This window comes from Hevea brasiliensis, chromosome 2 (assembly GCF_030052815.1).
Source record: "Hevea brasiliensis isolate MT/VB/25A 57/8 chromosome 2, ASM3005281v1, whole genome shotgun sequence".
Taxonomy (NCBI): domain Eukaryota; kingdom Viridiplantae; phylum Streptophyta; class Magnoliopsida; order Malpighiales; family Euphorbiaceae; genus Hevea; species Hevea brasiliensis.
The window spans coordinates 2,105,681-2,118,867 of record NC_079494.1 but is presented as its reverse complement, the minus strand read 5'-3'; the positions used below and the strand labels follow the sequence as shown (position 1 = coordinate 2,118,867).

General features: G+C 32.9%; 3 protein-coding genes across 4 annotated transcripts; 2 read left to right on the top strand and 1 right to left on the bottom strand.

The window, feature by feature from the left end:
- The first annotated feature begins 422 nt into the window (after nt 1-422).
- LOC110673772 (protein PXR1) lies at nt 423-3,210 on the top strand. 2 transcript variants are annotated; one of them, XM_021836967.2, is made up of 4 exons: nt 423-902; nt 1,108-1,272; nt 1,351-1,421; nt 2,675-3,210. In XM_021836967.2, the coding sequence occupies exons 1-4, from the start codon at nt 597-599 to the stop codon at nt 2,940-2,942; spliced, it is 810 nt and encodes a 269-aa protein (XP_021692659.2). In that variant the 5' UTR covers nt 423-596; the 3' UTR covers nt 2,943-3,210. The 2 variants fall into 2 exon arrangements, with proteins under 2 accessions (XP_021692659.2, XP_021692660.2); XM_021836968.2 differs by having other exon boundaries at nt 424-902; nt 1,108-1,263.
- Nucleotides 3,211-4,416: 1,206 nt separating this feature from the next.
- On the top strand, nt 4,417-6,544 carry LOC110673835 (uncharacterized). The gene is made up of 4 exons (XM_021837050.2): nt 4,417-5,123; nt 5,341-5,403; nt 5,579-5,653; nt 5,781-6,544. The coding sequence occupies exons 1-4, from the start codon at nt 4,758-4,760 to the stop codon at nt 6,249-6,251; spliced, it is 975 nt and encodes a 324-aa protein (XP_021692742.2). The 5' UTR covers nt 4,417-4,757; the 3' UTR covers nt 6,252-6,544.
- Nucleotides 6,545-8,467: 1,923 nt separating this feature from the next.
- Nucleotides 8,468-12,917, bottom strand: LOC110673828 (tubulin beta chain). The gene is made up of 3 exons (XM_021837042.2): nt 12,166-12,917; nt 9,488-9,757; nt 8,468-9,402 (listed from the first exon to the last, which is right to left on the bottom strand). Exons 1-3 carry the CDS (start codon nt 12,563-12,565, stop codon nt 8,726-8,728), a joined length of 1,347 nt encoding a protein of 448 aa, XP_021692734.2. The 5' UTR covers nt 12,566-12,917; the 3' UTR covers nt 8,468-8,725.
- Between the last annotated feature and the right edge of the window lie 270 nt (nt 12,918-13,187).

Below are 13,187 nucleotides of genomic sequence, written 5' to 3'. Positions count from 1 at the left end.
AAAATATCATTTTATTGATAATAATTAAAATATTTTCTTAATTTTTAAACATATTATTAAATAATATAAATAAAAAAATAATATTTTAATTATAATTAAATATTATTTTAAAAATATTTATCGAATATGATCTTAACCACTAATTTTGAGCCCGTGAACTATTTAACTATTCTACTAATTTTTTTACTAATAAAGTTATTTTCAGATAATTTTTTTCTCTTAATTCAATTATTTAATTACTGTAATTTAAATAATATAATTATTTAATTATCATAATCTTAAATTTATCAATTATTGAGTACTGTAATTTAAGTAATATAATTATTTTTTATTTTTCTTAACTAACTTGATTAATAAAAGAAAGTTCAAAAAAAAAAAGTATATTTTTCATTTTATTAAGTAGTTGCATATAGCTGGCGCGCTGTGGAGGGAGAGAGAGAGAGAGAGAGTAATTTCACTTAATGTACCTGTGAAGTGAAGAGCCAGTCCAGTATTAAGGGTTTGCAACCTCCAGTTGCTTTATGTCTTTCTAAAACAAAGTTGCAGGATTTCCTTCAATTTGTTCTGTGGAGTCAGAGGACGCAAAGCCAGTGAAGATGAAAGAAGAAGAGAAAGCGGAAGCTGATGAAAAGAGTTTAAGTTCCATTCCCCAAGCCCGTAAGAAGAGTAGGAAGAATCCTACAAATGCTGGTACTTTAACCACCAAATCTCGTCCCAAAAATGCCAAAGTCAAGAAAGAGGAACCCCAAGTTGATGACAACGACCATGATCATTTTGACACACCCATTATGGTTAAGGGCTCCTCAGGGTCGCGCCCTAAGGTAGCTAAAGTCAAGAAGGAAGAAGGCAAGGATGATGATGATGATCACAGATCCATCTCCAAGAAGAACTTTGATTCCAAGGTCCTATATTCTCCTCACTTTTCTTCAGTAAAGTTCCGTTTTTTATTAGTCTGGCCCTGTTTTTTTTTAAATTTTTTTTCTGAGAAAGGAGGAGGTAAATGGGATTATAGATTATTGCGTTTCAGTTTCAGTCAGCTACTAGAATTTACCTCTTTCATTGATATATGTGGTTTTATTTTGTTTTATGGATTGATTTGAACTGAAGGAAATGAACAAGAAGAAGAATATAAAAGAGGAAGAGAAGAAGAAGAAGAAGAAGAAGAAGAAGAAGAAGGGATCTGTAGTTTCAGAGCAAAATGGCAAAAAGAGGGAGAGGAAGGTTTATGAGTTGCCTGGCCAGAAGCGAGACCCTCCTGGGGAGGTATTATTCGTTAGTTGATTTATCTTACCATGTTTTCCTACTTCTGATTTTTCAACTGAGAGGATTCGGTGCATTATGTGATTGCAGAGAGACCCACTTAGGATTTTTTATGAAACACTGTATAAGCAGCTTCCCAACAGTGAAATGGCACAAATCTGGTGAGACTTTTTTTTTTTGCCATTGTTATGTTGTTTGTTTAGTCATGTCATACTCTTGTTTCATGTTTAATTTCTTGCTTTTGGTCTCCATAAATTAAAATAAAAGAATGCTTACACAAGGATTTAGTTCATGTTTTTGGTTGCTGCTTTTGAATGAAATGAATTTAGCTTCCGAGGCATTGTTAAAATGTCTGATGGTAAAATTTTAAGATCACCAACCGAACCATCTTTACAAAGGATTTTGTGAGATCATATTGGGGACAAGGAATTCTCTAGATAGGTAATTTTTTTAATGTTGAAGATGGAGTTTTAGCACATAGAGATGTTAAATGTCTTGCTTACATAATAGAAACATGATATAATGTATATGCACATGCAAGTTTAATCACCAACAGATCATGATACCTTGGGGAATATCTCTTATGTTGTGATGTGGAGACATGAATTGCTGTCCTCATACATGCTTTTTTTTCCTGTTCTCTAACTTGGATGTTGATGAGGACTTGGTGTTTAACAGATCCATATGGCCAACCCCAGCTAGTTTGGGATTAAGGCTTTGTTGTTGTTGTTGTTGTTGTGTATCTTCTCTAGTTGTTTTCGCATCCTTGTTTCAGTGCAGTAGCGGCTCCACCTCGCATGAATTTATTTATTGACCCTTCTTTTTGATAAACAATAAAATAAATGACTTATAATTATATGACTTGCTTGAATATGGTAGATATTTCTCTTTTCACATAAAAATGTTAGTTAAATTGACTAAATTTTATCCTATTAAAATTTTAAATGTCGAACTCTTAATACTTGAAAATAAATTTGAAAATTTTATTTTTAATATGCATATTTCTTTTAATATATTGGCACCAGTTTTTTTTTTTAAAGATTCGCCACTGTTTGAGTGCATCTTTAATGGGGTCTCTGTGTGGTCTTTTGAGAACGTTGTGAACCTAAGGGCAATTCAAATTCTTTACAGAACTGATCAAACTGAAGTTAAAAATTGTGTTCTCCGATTCTAGACCATGACACAAAAAAGGGATAAAGATTTGCGCATCTCTGCAAATTGCTATGATGAACAGCAATATCTCTTTCTGAAACTGTCATGACATGAGATGGTCTCTGAGGCAAAATGCTAATCTTGTACTCTTTAATAATTATTGCTGTATGTGTTTGTTTCAATCTTGAGTCAACATATCGTCTTGTGACCTTTACTGTCTACATATATTTTGACTGAGAGAAGCATCTTGATGTAATTTCAGGATGATGGAATCTGGTTTGCTCTCCAAAGAAGAGGCAAAGAAAGTTTACGAGAAGAAACAGAAGAAAAATCAGCAGAAACTGAGTTCCCTGATGAAAGCAGTTGTCACAACAAAGGAGACTCATTCTGTAACCATTGTTAAGAAAAAGACACCTTCATCCTCAGTATCATCAACTAAAAAGAAGACAATAGAATCCAAGCTTGAAATAAAGCAGTCCAAGAAGCGCAAGATTGCAGATCGAAGCTCTGGGGAATTTTCTGATAAATGATTCCATACTTGATGGAAACAGAAAGGAACGGAGACCATCTTCACCAAACTCATCTTAACACTAAATATAGGAAACAAAGATGTTTTGGAGGTCTAAATTGCCAATATGCAAACAAAAAGGGCACTAATTTGTGAATGTGACAAAAATGGTTCATTATTTAATGAGCCTCATTGCATTCATATCATTGGTGATTCCATTCCTTTCCTGTCATTTTTTGGAAACTAAAAGAAAATTGAGAAATATAAAGCAAAACAAAATTATGTGTCAAGTGGGAATTGACTAATTAGTGTTGCAGAGCATGAGCACACTTGTAATGAGCTTTCATGACTATAATATGTCCAAGATGAATATAAATGCTCTCCTATTTAATTTTTTAAATTTGGCCATAGAAATGGGAATATATATTAGCACATTCTATAAATATATTTTAATTAATTTATATATATTTTATTATAAATATTTAATTTAATAATTATTAAATTCGAACTCATGTTGGAATTTATTTTTTGTGTCAAAAGAAAAAAAAATAATTATTTAATTTTTATATTTTAATGATATTAATAATTTAGTTTTGTATTTTAAAAAATATAGTATTTAGTCTTTATATTTTACTTTCATTAAACTATTTAATCTCTCTATCAAATTTTTCATTGTTTATATTATTTAAATACTATTTAGTTTTTTTATTTTAAGAAAATTAATTGGTTAATTTTTATATTTTTAAAAATATTATTATTTAGTTTTTTTATTTCAGTGAAAGTAATTAGTTGATCAATATATTTTATAATATTTTAAAAAATATATTATTAGATAAAAATAAAAATTTTACTATTTAAAAATTAAATCTGAATTTATATTTTTTTTTAACTTTTAATTTCTTAGGCATCATTTTATATTTTTACTGTTAAAAATAGTTATTCCTTGTAAGAAATTTTCAATTTCTTAGGCATCAATTTATTAGAGTAAATAATTAATGAAGTCAAATCATATATACTAATTTATATATTTTTTTAAAATAGATGAATTAAATAATAATTTAATTAATATTAATTAATAAAAAAATATAAAAAATTAAATAATTTAATAAAAATAAAATATAAAAATTAGAATATATATTTTTTAAAATATAAAAATTAAATAATTAATTTTTTAAAAATATAGAGAGTAAATAAAAATTTTTCAAAAGAGAAAAAATGTTACCTTTTCTTTTTAGAAAAGAGGCGGAGGTTTTAACCGTAATGTCAAAGTAATGCATTCAGCTCCAAAACATTTTAAAATAAATAAATATATATATATATATATATAGTTTTTATATTGCAAAATTCAAGATTTACAGTGACCCAACCTTATCATGAAACCTGTTCTTTAACCCTTTCAAAAGCTACACCGTTTAGTCAACTCTAGGTTTGCAAGTTGCGACTCTGTGTATCCTTCTCTTCTTCGGCTACATTTCTTCTCAAATTCTAAAATGTGAAATATCAAAAAAAAAAAAAAAAGGCTATAAAGTTTATAAACCCTAAAAGACCATCTCAACCTCCCTTTTCACGACACGTGTCACAACAACACCCTTCGCCATGGATTTCCTGTTTCCATTATAGGAAGGGAAACCCCGTTTCCAAGTAACACAATCCCTCTCTGTCTCTCTCTCTCTCTAATCTTTTCTCTTTAAAGCCAATCTTTGGTCTTTACTTGTTCTTTGTCAGTCCAAATAAATTCTTGATTCTTTCTTGGTTTCTTCTTTCTCTACCTGGAGAATCGGTATCATTCTCTACATATATGTAGTTGTAGAGCGTAATTGTGACGGAGAAGAGCAGAATGGAACAGAGAAGTAGCCCCTCCTACCGACCCAAGTTCACTAGGAATGATGAGATTGAAGTCGCGGCAGTCTTGCTTATGCTTCCTAGTTTAATCGCTGATGGCCTTCGATTTTCATTATCTTGGGGTTCTAAAAAGCGGAGATCTTGTTCCTATGAGACCTCGTTTCAGAGCCGTGTTCATTTACAATCACCACCGCCCGTCCCTTCACTTCATGGGATTGGTTTTCTTCTGGGCTCTGCCTTTGACCCCGAGAAGGCTGCTGTCAAAGTCGAGGCTTCGAGTCCTGCCACGCCTCTCTCCTTCTGTCCCAGTGAATCTGATGAGAAGCCTAAGCGTTTGAAAAGAAAAGCCTCTGTTAAGAAGGTATGTTCTTACAGATGACTTCTTCTTCTTCTTTCTTGTTCTTATTCCCATTTTGGTAGTTTGCTTAGTGGGTTTTAATCATTTTAGAATTTTGATAACTGGGTTTTATCTGTAATTTATCAGGTTTCCCCCTTGCGTCTAAGATTTTTCTTTTTCTTCCAAGAATTCACTGTATCTCCATTGCTTACCGATCTGTGGTTTGTGGGTTATCTTGCAGACGAAAGAGGAGTGGCTAGAAATTATGGAGCAATACACTCAGAGCAACGAGTTACTTATAAAGGTGAGCTTTATTTTCTTATTTCCACAATCTGGAAGAACCATGTTTGTCCTTTTCTTAGATTTTACCCTTGAAAGCGTTTGTTTTTCTTCTAATTAATTGGTTTTTTCTTTAATTTCTATGCACTTTTTTTAGCCCAAAAAATATTAATTTGTTAAAAAAACTTCAAATGAATTAGGAGATAAAGCAGTTGAGGCATTATTACGAGGAGCTGAAAGCAAGCAATTTGTGGCTGCAAGCAAAGAAACAAGAGGTTTTTCCCCAATTTTCTTTTTAATTCATCTTTTTGTCTTCGTTATCTTTTCGCTTTTAAATTTGGTGTTGGTGGGGGCGAAGTATTGTTATTGACATTTTATTTTAAAAAAATAATAAATTTACAGCTGAGTCTTGGCAATGTTAGAGGAGAAAAGCCGCACTTGGAACTGAAAACCAGCTTAAATCTTCTCGAGGTGAAACTTGGGCAATCCACAGTGAAAGCATCTACTGTAGTTGGATACGAAGGTCATCATCTACATTTGGTGGTTGATCAGCGATCTTTGATCATGGATAAGACTGCTAATAAAGCTGGAATAGCCGAGAGTTATCCATTCCCGTATGATCAAGCACTGTCATTGCTCCCATCAAGAAGCGGATTGAGCATGAGCATGAGCATGATCAAAGGCGATGTGGGCCCAAATGGTATCCCTGATCTCAACGTATCTCCAATAGAGTCTGTCGACTTTGCTCAGCTAGTTGACGACAGCAGGACTCTAACCAAGGCAATGGCTGCGCAGGCTAGGCAGAGAAGGATGCAAATTTGCAGGGACAAGAACTCCAATTATGGTAGTAAGCTACGTCTCTCACATAGATGATAATTTTTGGGTTTTCTTTTAACTATTATAGTCGTAATCGTCAACTACGTCTCTCACATAGATGATATTTTTGGGTTTTTTTTTTTAATTAAATATTATCCCAATATATATTTCTACGATTGTAAACTCTAGTCAGGAGATTTTGGGCTATTAATTCTCCAATATTTGATATGAAAGAATCAAATATGTCGGAAATCTCGGCGTCTGTCTTCTCTAGATCCTAGTATTTGTGTAGAAATAGGAATCACTAATAGAAATAGATCCAATTTGTGTTGGAGTTGTTTGTTTGGTCAGTTTGGTTTGATTCACTTATTCAGGAGTAGATTTTATTCTCTCTGGTACATTTACAAGGCCACGTATCATATGAGAAAGGGGTTTACGTGATGCAATCGTAGCCAAAAAGCTAATTCTGGCAAGTTTAACATGTGGTGCGGCCTTATTGAGCCTCTTGTTATTACCAAGCATACGCCTAACCTTGACGCTGCCCAGCTCCATTGGCTTTACCTTTATGGCCCCCATTCCTCGTGGGTCGCAATTGAAATTGTCATTTTTTGCCAATCAGACGAAACAAAAAATCAAGTTGATTCAATGTAAACAGAACGGGTCAATTTGATACACAGCGGACGCTTAGTACTCACGGCTGTGTAAGAAAACAAATTTGCGTCACTGCAAACAGAACGCGTCTATTTAGTACACAGCGGACGCCTAGTACTCACGGCTGTGTCCGATTTCAGAGTCCAAATTGAATGTGAATTTTTTTTTTTTCCATGGGAATGTAAAAATTGAGCTATATTAAATTATAATTATAACTATAAAAGAATTTAATTTATTTTATTAATTTTTTAATTGTAATTATTTATCAAGAATATAATTAAAATCATACTAAATAAGAAAATCAATTATATATATATATATATATAAAATTTTTAGTCATATAATTTTAGTATAATTGTGAAGTTAAGTTATATGGAACTTAATACTACTTTTTATCTTTTAAATTTTAAAAATTTTAATTATAAATAATCTAAATTATCTTATAATCATTAATTATAAGCTTGTTAATATATTATATAATGTATTTTATAGTTATTAATTATATATTTACCTTATGTTTAAAGATGTATGTAATTAATTAAGTTATACAGAATAAATTATAAGTTGTCATAAAAATTATCTTTCATCTTCCTTATTAGTACATTACAAATTAATAAATTTAAACTGATCAAAATTAACTTTGATTATATAAAAAAAAATTATCATTTTTTTAATGATAAAATTGATATTTCCTAGGAATGAATGTCTAGTATTAAAATTTAATTGTTATAAAAAACGATTCTTTATGAAAATAATCATATAATTTTTTTTTCTAAAAAATGGGGATTTGAATTGAAATTAAAATATCAAAAATAAATTAAAATTGAATCAAAATCAAAATACATCAAAATAAAATCAAAACATTAAAATTGAAACTGAACTCTTATATTATGTTCTATAGTATTTTGATTACTTTTTGGATAGTTTACAGTGTTTCTAGTCTAATGAATTAGGATTAATCATGTTTATTAGATTTTATTTAAAGAATAAGAATTTTGAATTATCCATGTCAAACACACATTGATAGTAGTATTTCGATTATTAATAAAAAAACAGAACCAAACATAAAATTAATTAAGATTTTACGTGGTATCAACTATTAAGAGTTTCCTTACTGAAGATAAGCAGTCCTTGTAATGCAATTTTTGAAAATGATGAAAACTACGTGTCGATTGTACTAAACAAAAGCCAACTACAGATTTTCCTCTAGTAATACTAGTAGCTTATGTGCCTAAGACAAGTGAGCAGTGACCTTTCATTATGACTGATACAGCGTCTTTTCCCTTGTAATAATTAATCCCCTTCTGCTTCTAGATGATATCACCCATAAGGCCCAATATTAAATCCTGAACTCCTGAAGGACTAAAGATAACTTACTTTTCCTGAGCCCAAAATTAACGTTAGTGTCCTCATCCTGTAAGAAATGTGATTTATGAAGCGAAGAACATGAACAGCCAGATAAGCTCATTTAATTTCTACTCTCACGGTCCATGCTTCTCTTCTGGACAAGAAAATGATAGCCTTCGTGAATTGTCGTATCTATCTATAAAGATATAGGATGCAGTCAACCAGGATAAGCAACAACCTCAAGGATAATCAGCAAGAATACAGAAATCCAGCAATTGTAACAAATAATATCATTGGTAATTGAGATCCATTGTAATTTGCCTTCAAATTCAATTCGCTCCTGATTTCTAAGCAGGTAGAATCAAACACGAAATTCCCTTATTCAAATGCTTGATATAACAAACCAACAATATCACCTCAAGATACAGAATATCAAAACAATAAAGAAACTACCGGCTGCCACATGAACAAGTGAGGGTGAGTCGTCAAACCTCATTCTGACTCCAAAGAAATAGCCATAATTCATAGTCTTCTTAGCCCTCATAATTCTCGTCAACGCCTTCCTCATACTCAACATCCTCATCAGCAGTTGCATCCTGGTACTGCTGGTACTCTGACACCAAATCGTTCATGTTGCTTTCCGCTTCAGTGAACTCCATCTCGTCCATCCCTTCTCCAGTGTACCAGTGCAAGAAGGCCTTGCGACGGAACATAGCCGTGAACTGCTTACTTACCCTCCTGAACATCTCCTGGATTGATGTGGAGTTCCCTACAAATGTCGATGACATCTTCAATCCCTTGGGAGGTATATCACACACACTAGACTTTACATTGTTAGGAATCCACTCCACAAAATATGATGAATTTTTATTTTGCACATTAATCATTTGTTCATCCACCTCTTTGGTGCTCATCCTTCCCCTAAACATAGCCGAGGCAGTCAAGTAGCGGCCATGGCGGGGGTCAGCAGCACACATCATGTTTTTGGCATCCCACATTTGTTGAGTAAGCTCTGGGACAGTGAGGGAGATGTACTGCTGGGAACCACGAGAAGTGAGTGGCGCAAATCCTACCATAAAGAAGTGGAGCCGTGGAAATGGGATCAGATTGACAGCCAGCTTCCTAAGGTCTGAATTGAGCTGTCCTGGGAACCTCAGGCAGCATGTTACACCACTCATAGTTGCAGAGATCAAGTGGTTCAGGTCACCAACTGGAGAATTAAAATACAAAGAAGCCAAGCATTAATATCGTTGTGTTTCATCTTACGATAATCTAAAAGACAATTTACAACTCACAGCTTGGAGTGCTCAGCTTTAGGGTCCGGAAGCAGATGTCATAAAGCGCTTCATTGTCAAGCACCATGCATTCGTCAGCATTCTCCACCAACTGATGCACAGAAAGTGTGGCATTGTACGGCTCCACAACTGTGTCCGATACCTTTGGCGAGGGGAAAACAGAGAACGAAAGCATCATTCTGTCTGGATATTCTTCTCTGATCTTTGAAATGAGTAGAGTTCCCATTCCAGAACCTGTGCCTCCTCCAAGTGAGTGGCATACCTGAAAACCTGATTAAAAAAATATTGCAATATAAGAGTTTGATCTCCCAATTTAGAATTAAAAGAAAAACACTGACAGCCGTTACCAAGACAATTTTTTAAGGATTCCGGGGGAAATCAAATTCAAGGAATAAGTTGATAAACATGGACAAGAACATTCACTATATAACAAGGCAATCTCAAAATAGTTTACCCGGTAATATCAAACTGACAAGCAGTATATGCTTCCAGAAATATCCTAAAGAACTATAATCATGGAGATCCTCCTATAAATAGTTCCCTCCAAACCCAATGACTAAAAAAATGGGACTAGTTTTCATTTGGTGTCTCAAATATCAATTAAAGCTATTTAGACCCAAACACCTAATGTTGGGTTTTTGCCAAGTCTCCACTGTCGCAGTAACAGTCCATGCTGATGTTTTCTGTCATTCTGGTAACAACTGAACATGTTTGTTGCAGTAATAATCAAATCAAGCATTTAATATCGAAGGTCTACAAAATGGTTATGGTAATAGTTGCTGTAGTTCAGCGTTCAGATCCATAAGCTACTGTCATGAATCGAGCTTTTTTTTTACTTTTTGAAGCTACTCTTCATTTCGTGACTGAACATTGGCCATAAAAGAAATTCTTATGCACTCATGCCCACGTAAAACTTCTCATTTAGAGGAATACTAGCTACTATCTCCAATAACAATAAAAGTCATTGTAACACTTATTATTGGTTCAATCATCTATCTTTGTGTATTTAATAACACGACAAATGTTAAAAATGTTATTGAAAATGATGGTTAGCATTCCTCTAAATGAGAAATTTACGTGGGCATAGCATTGTGAATAGATCAAATTGAACTGAAATCAGTGAATCAACCCAACAATTCAGTCCGATTCAAATGATATTAAGAAAGAAACTGTCCCAATCCAGATTAATCAGGAACCATCCTGAAATCTAAACTAAACTCAAATCAAAAATTGTGGAGAATCCTCCCTGCAGTCTAATTCACAGACCGAAACCAGGCCGTGGCCGGCACAAATCACGACTCCATTATTTCAGTGTATTCCATATTGGTCAAGCTCATTTTTTTTAATGGTATTAGTATTGCAACTTTTCTGGGGTGCGTGCCAATGTTAATGAGATGTCGGTTCAATTATAATGTTGGGCCTCAGCCCATCACATTAGATCTGCTTATACTTTTATACAAACGTTTCACTAAAGGCTGAATAATTATTTTGATGTAGACAAAAATGGGGGCCTACTTATAAACTTCTCGGACTAATTATCGCAAAGCAACGACTAAAGAATAATTAATTAATTGAGCATTGAAACAAAGATGGGAAGTATGGCTCATAGTGTACAAAAAGAAGGCGAAAAGGCTTATTTTAACTTTTAAAATATGAGACTGTAATTGCATAAGTTTTTAAAATGTTTTGAGTTTAAATAAATTTTTTAAATTTTAAAAAATTAAATAAGTTATTTAAAATTTAAAATATATTAAATAAATCTTTTTATTATAGTTAAGTTTTTTAATTTTTAAAAAAGATAAAAGAATATATTAAATTATAACATACCTCTAATATAAATCGAGTTAAAGTCGTATATAAAAACTTTTTAGTTCTAAGAGTTCTCATCAATAATTTTACATATTTAATTTGTAATATTTCAGTAAATATATGTTACATTTTACAATAGATTGATAAATTATTTTTTATAATGGTTCTTTATTGAACTTATAAAATTTTTTTTTTTAAATTATTCGATAAAAAATAACTTATTATTTTAGGATGTATTAGATATCCGACGTGATATTATAAATTAAATATATTGAATTATTTATGAGAAACTTGTTCGCTAAAAGATTTATGTGTATGGCAAGAGATAAATTATAGTTTAACTTTTTTTTTATCTATTTTTAAAAATTAAAGATTTATTTAATTTATTTTTAAAAATTTAAGAACTTGTTTTATTTTAAAAAAAAATTAAAGAGTTTAATTTATCCAAAATATGATTATTTATCATAACTTAAACTACTGCTTTTGACTAAAAAGAAAACAAGCAAAGTATACATAGTAATGACAAAACTATTGAGGCAAGTAGACCATTCATGTTTGAGAGCAAAAATAAATAAATAAATAAAAGACTACCAATCAAGGTTTAGTATTTGCTTCACTACACATTGCAGTAAAAATAGTTCTAGAATAAGCGTATGAAAATGACACCACAACTTCAGCAACGGAAAAGTAGCTGAAATAGAAGCAGCACAACACTCACGCTCAGAACAGTGTACTACGACAATTGCGACAACAAGAAAAACAAAAACAGAAGAGCAATAATTACTCTACGAAATTCAGATCTCATATCGTCCAATTGCATGAAGTAGATCAATGAGAAATTTAGAATGGAAAAAAGAAAACGAAATTACCTTGCAAGCAGTCACAATTCTCAGCCTCCTTGCGAACGACATCAAGAACAGCATCGATCAACTCGGCTCCCTCAGTGTAATGACCTTTGGCCCAATTATTGCCAGCACCGGACTGACCGAAGACGAAGTTATCGGGCCTAAAGATCTGTCCATACGGACCGGATCTAATACTATCCATGGTGCCAGGTTCAAGGTCCATGAGAACAGCCCTGGGAACATACCTTGCACCGGCGGCCTCATTGTAATACACATTGATCCTCTCAAGTTGAAGATCAGAAGAGCCGTCAGCTGTGTATCTTCCGGTAGGGTCGACACCATGCTCGTCGCAGATAACTTCCCAGAATTTGGAGCCAATCTGGTTGCCGCATTGGCCTCCCTGAATGTGCAAGATCTCTCTCATTGAATGATGAATAAGGAAGAAAGAGATGAGTTGTGAGGGAGAAAGGGAGGAGTATATTTAGATAGATGGAGGGAGAATCGGAGGCTAAGATGGTATAAATAGATGTCGTTTCATGTGTGATACAGCCAGCCAGGCAAGAGAGGGCAGAGAAACGGACATTCCAACTAATTAGTAATTAGCTTACCTTACTTACCACACGGCCCTGAGTGTTCAAAAGTTGAACGAGTAGAATCACAAGCAACTAATATTACTAAAGTGCCAATTTCAAGCTCAAAGCCCAGGGAAGTGGTCGGGTTAAGATGGTGGGCCCAGGGAAGTGCTCACGTTAAGATGGTGGGAGTCCGCATGCAATGCCTGGCTGGTGTGGCCGTGGATTTGAGAGGGAAAGTTTAGAATACACATGTGGAGTGATCTCTCCCTAAATAAAAAAAAATTAAAAAAATAAATTTTATATAATTATTTATATATGGTCACGAAATAGAGTATAATATTGGGTATGTCGGTGTTATTTAGCAGCGGTTGGAATTGGGATGCAGAGTGAGTTATTTTTTTTTATGCTTATAAATGTCTGAGAAATTATAATATATTTTTAATGCATTGAAAAAATAATAAGAAGAGGAGG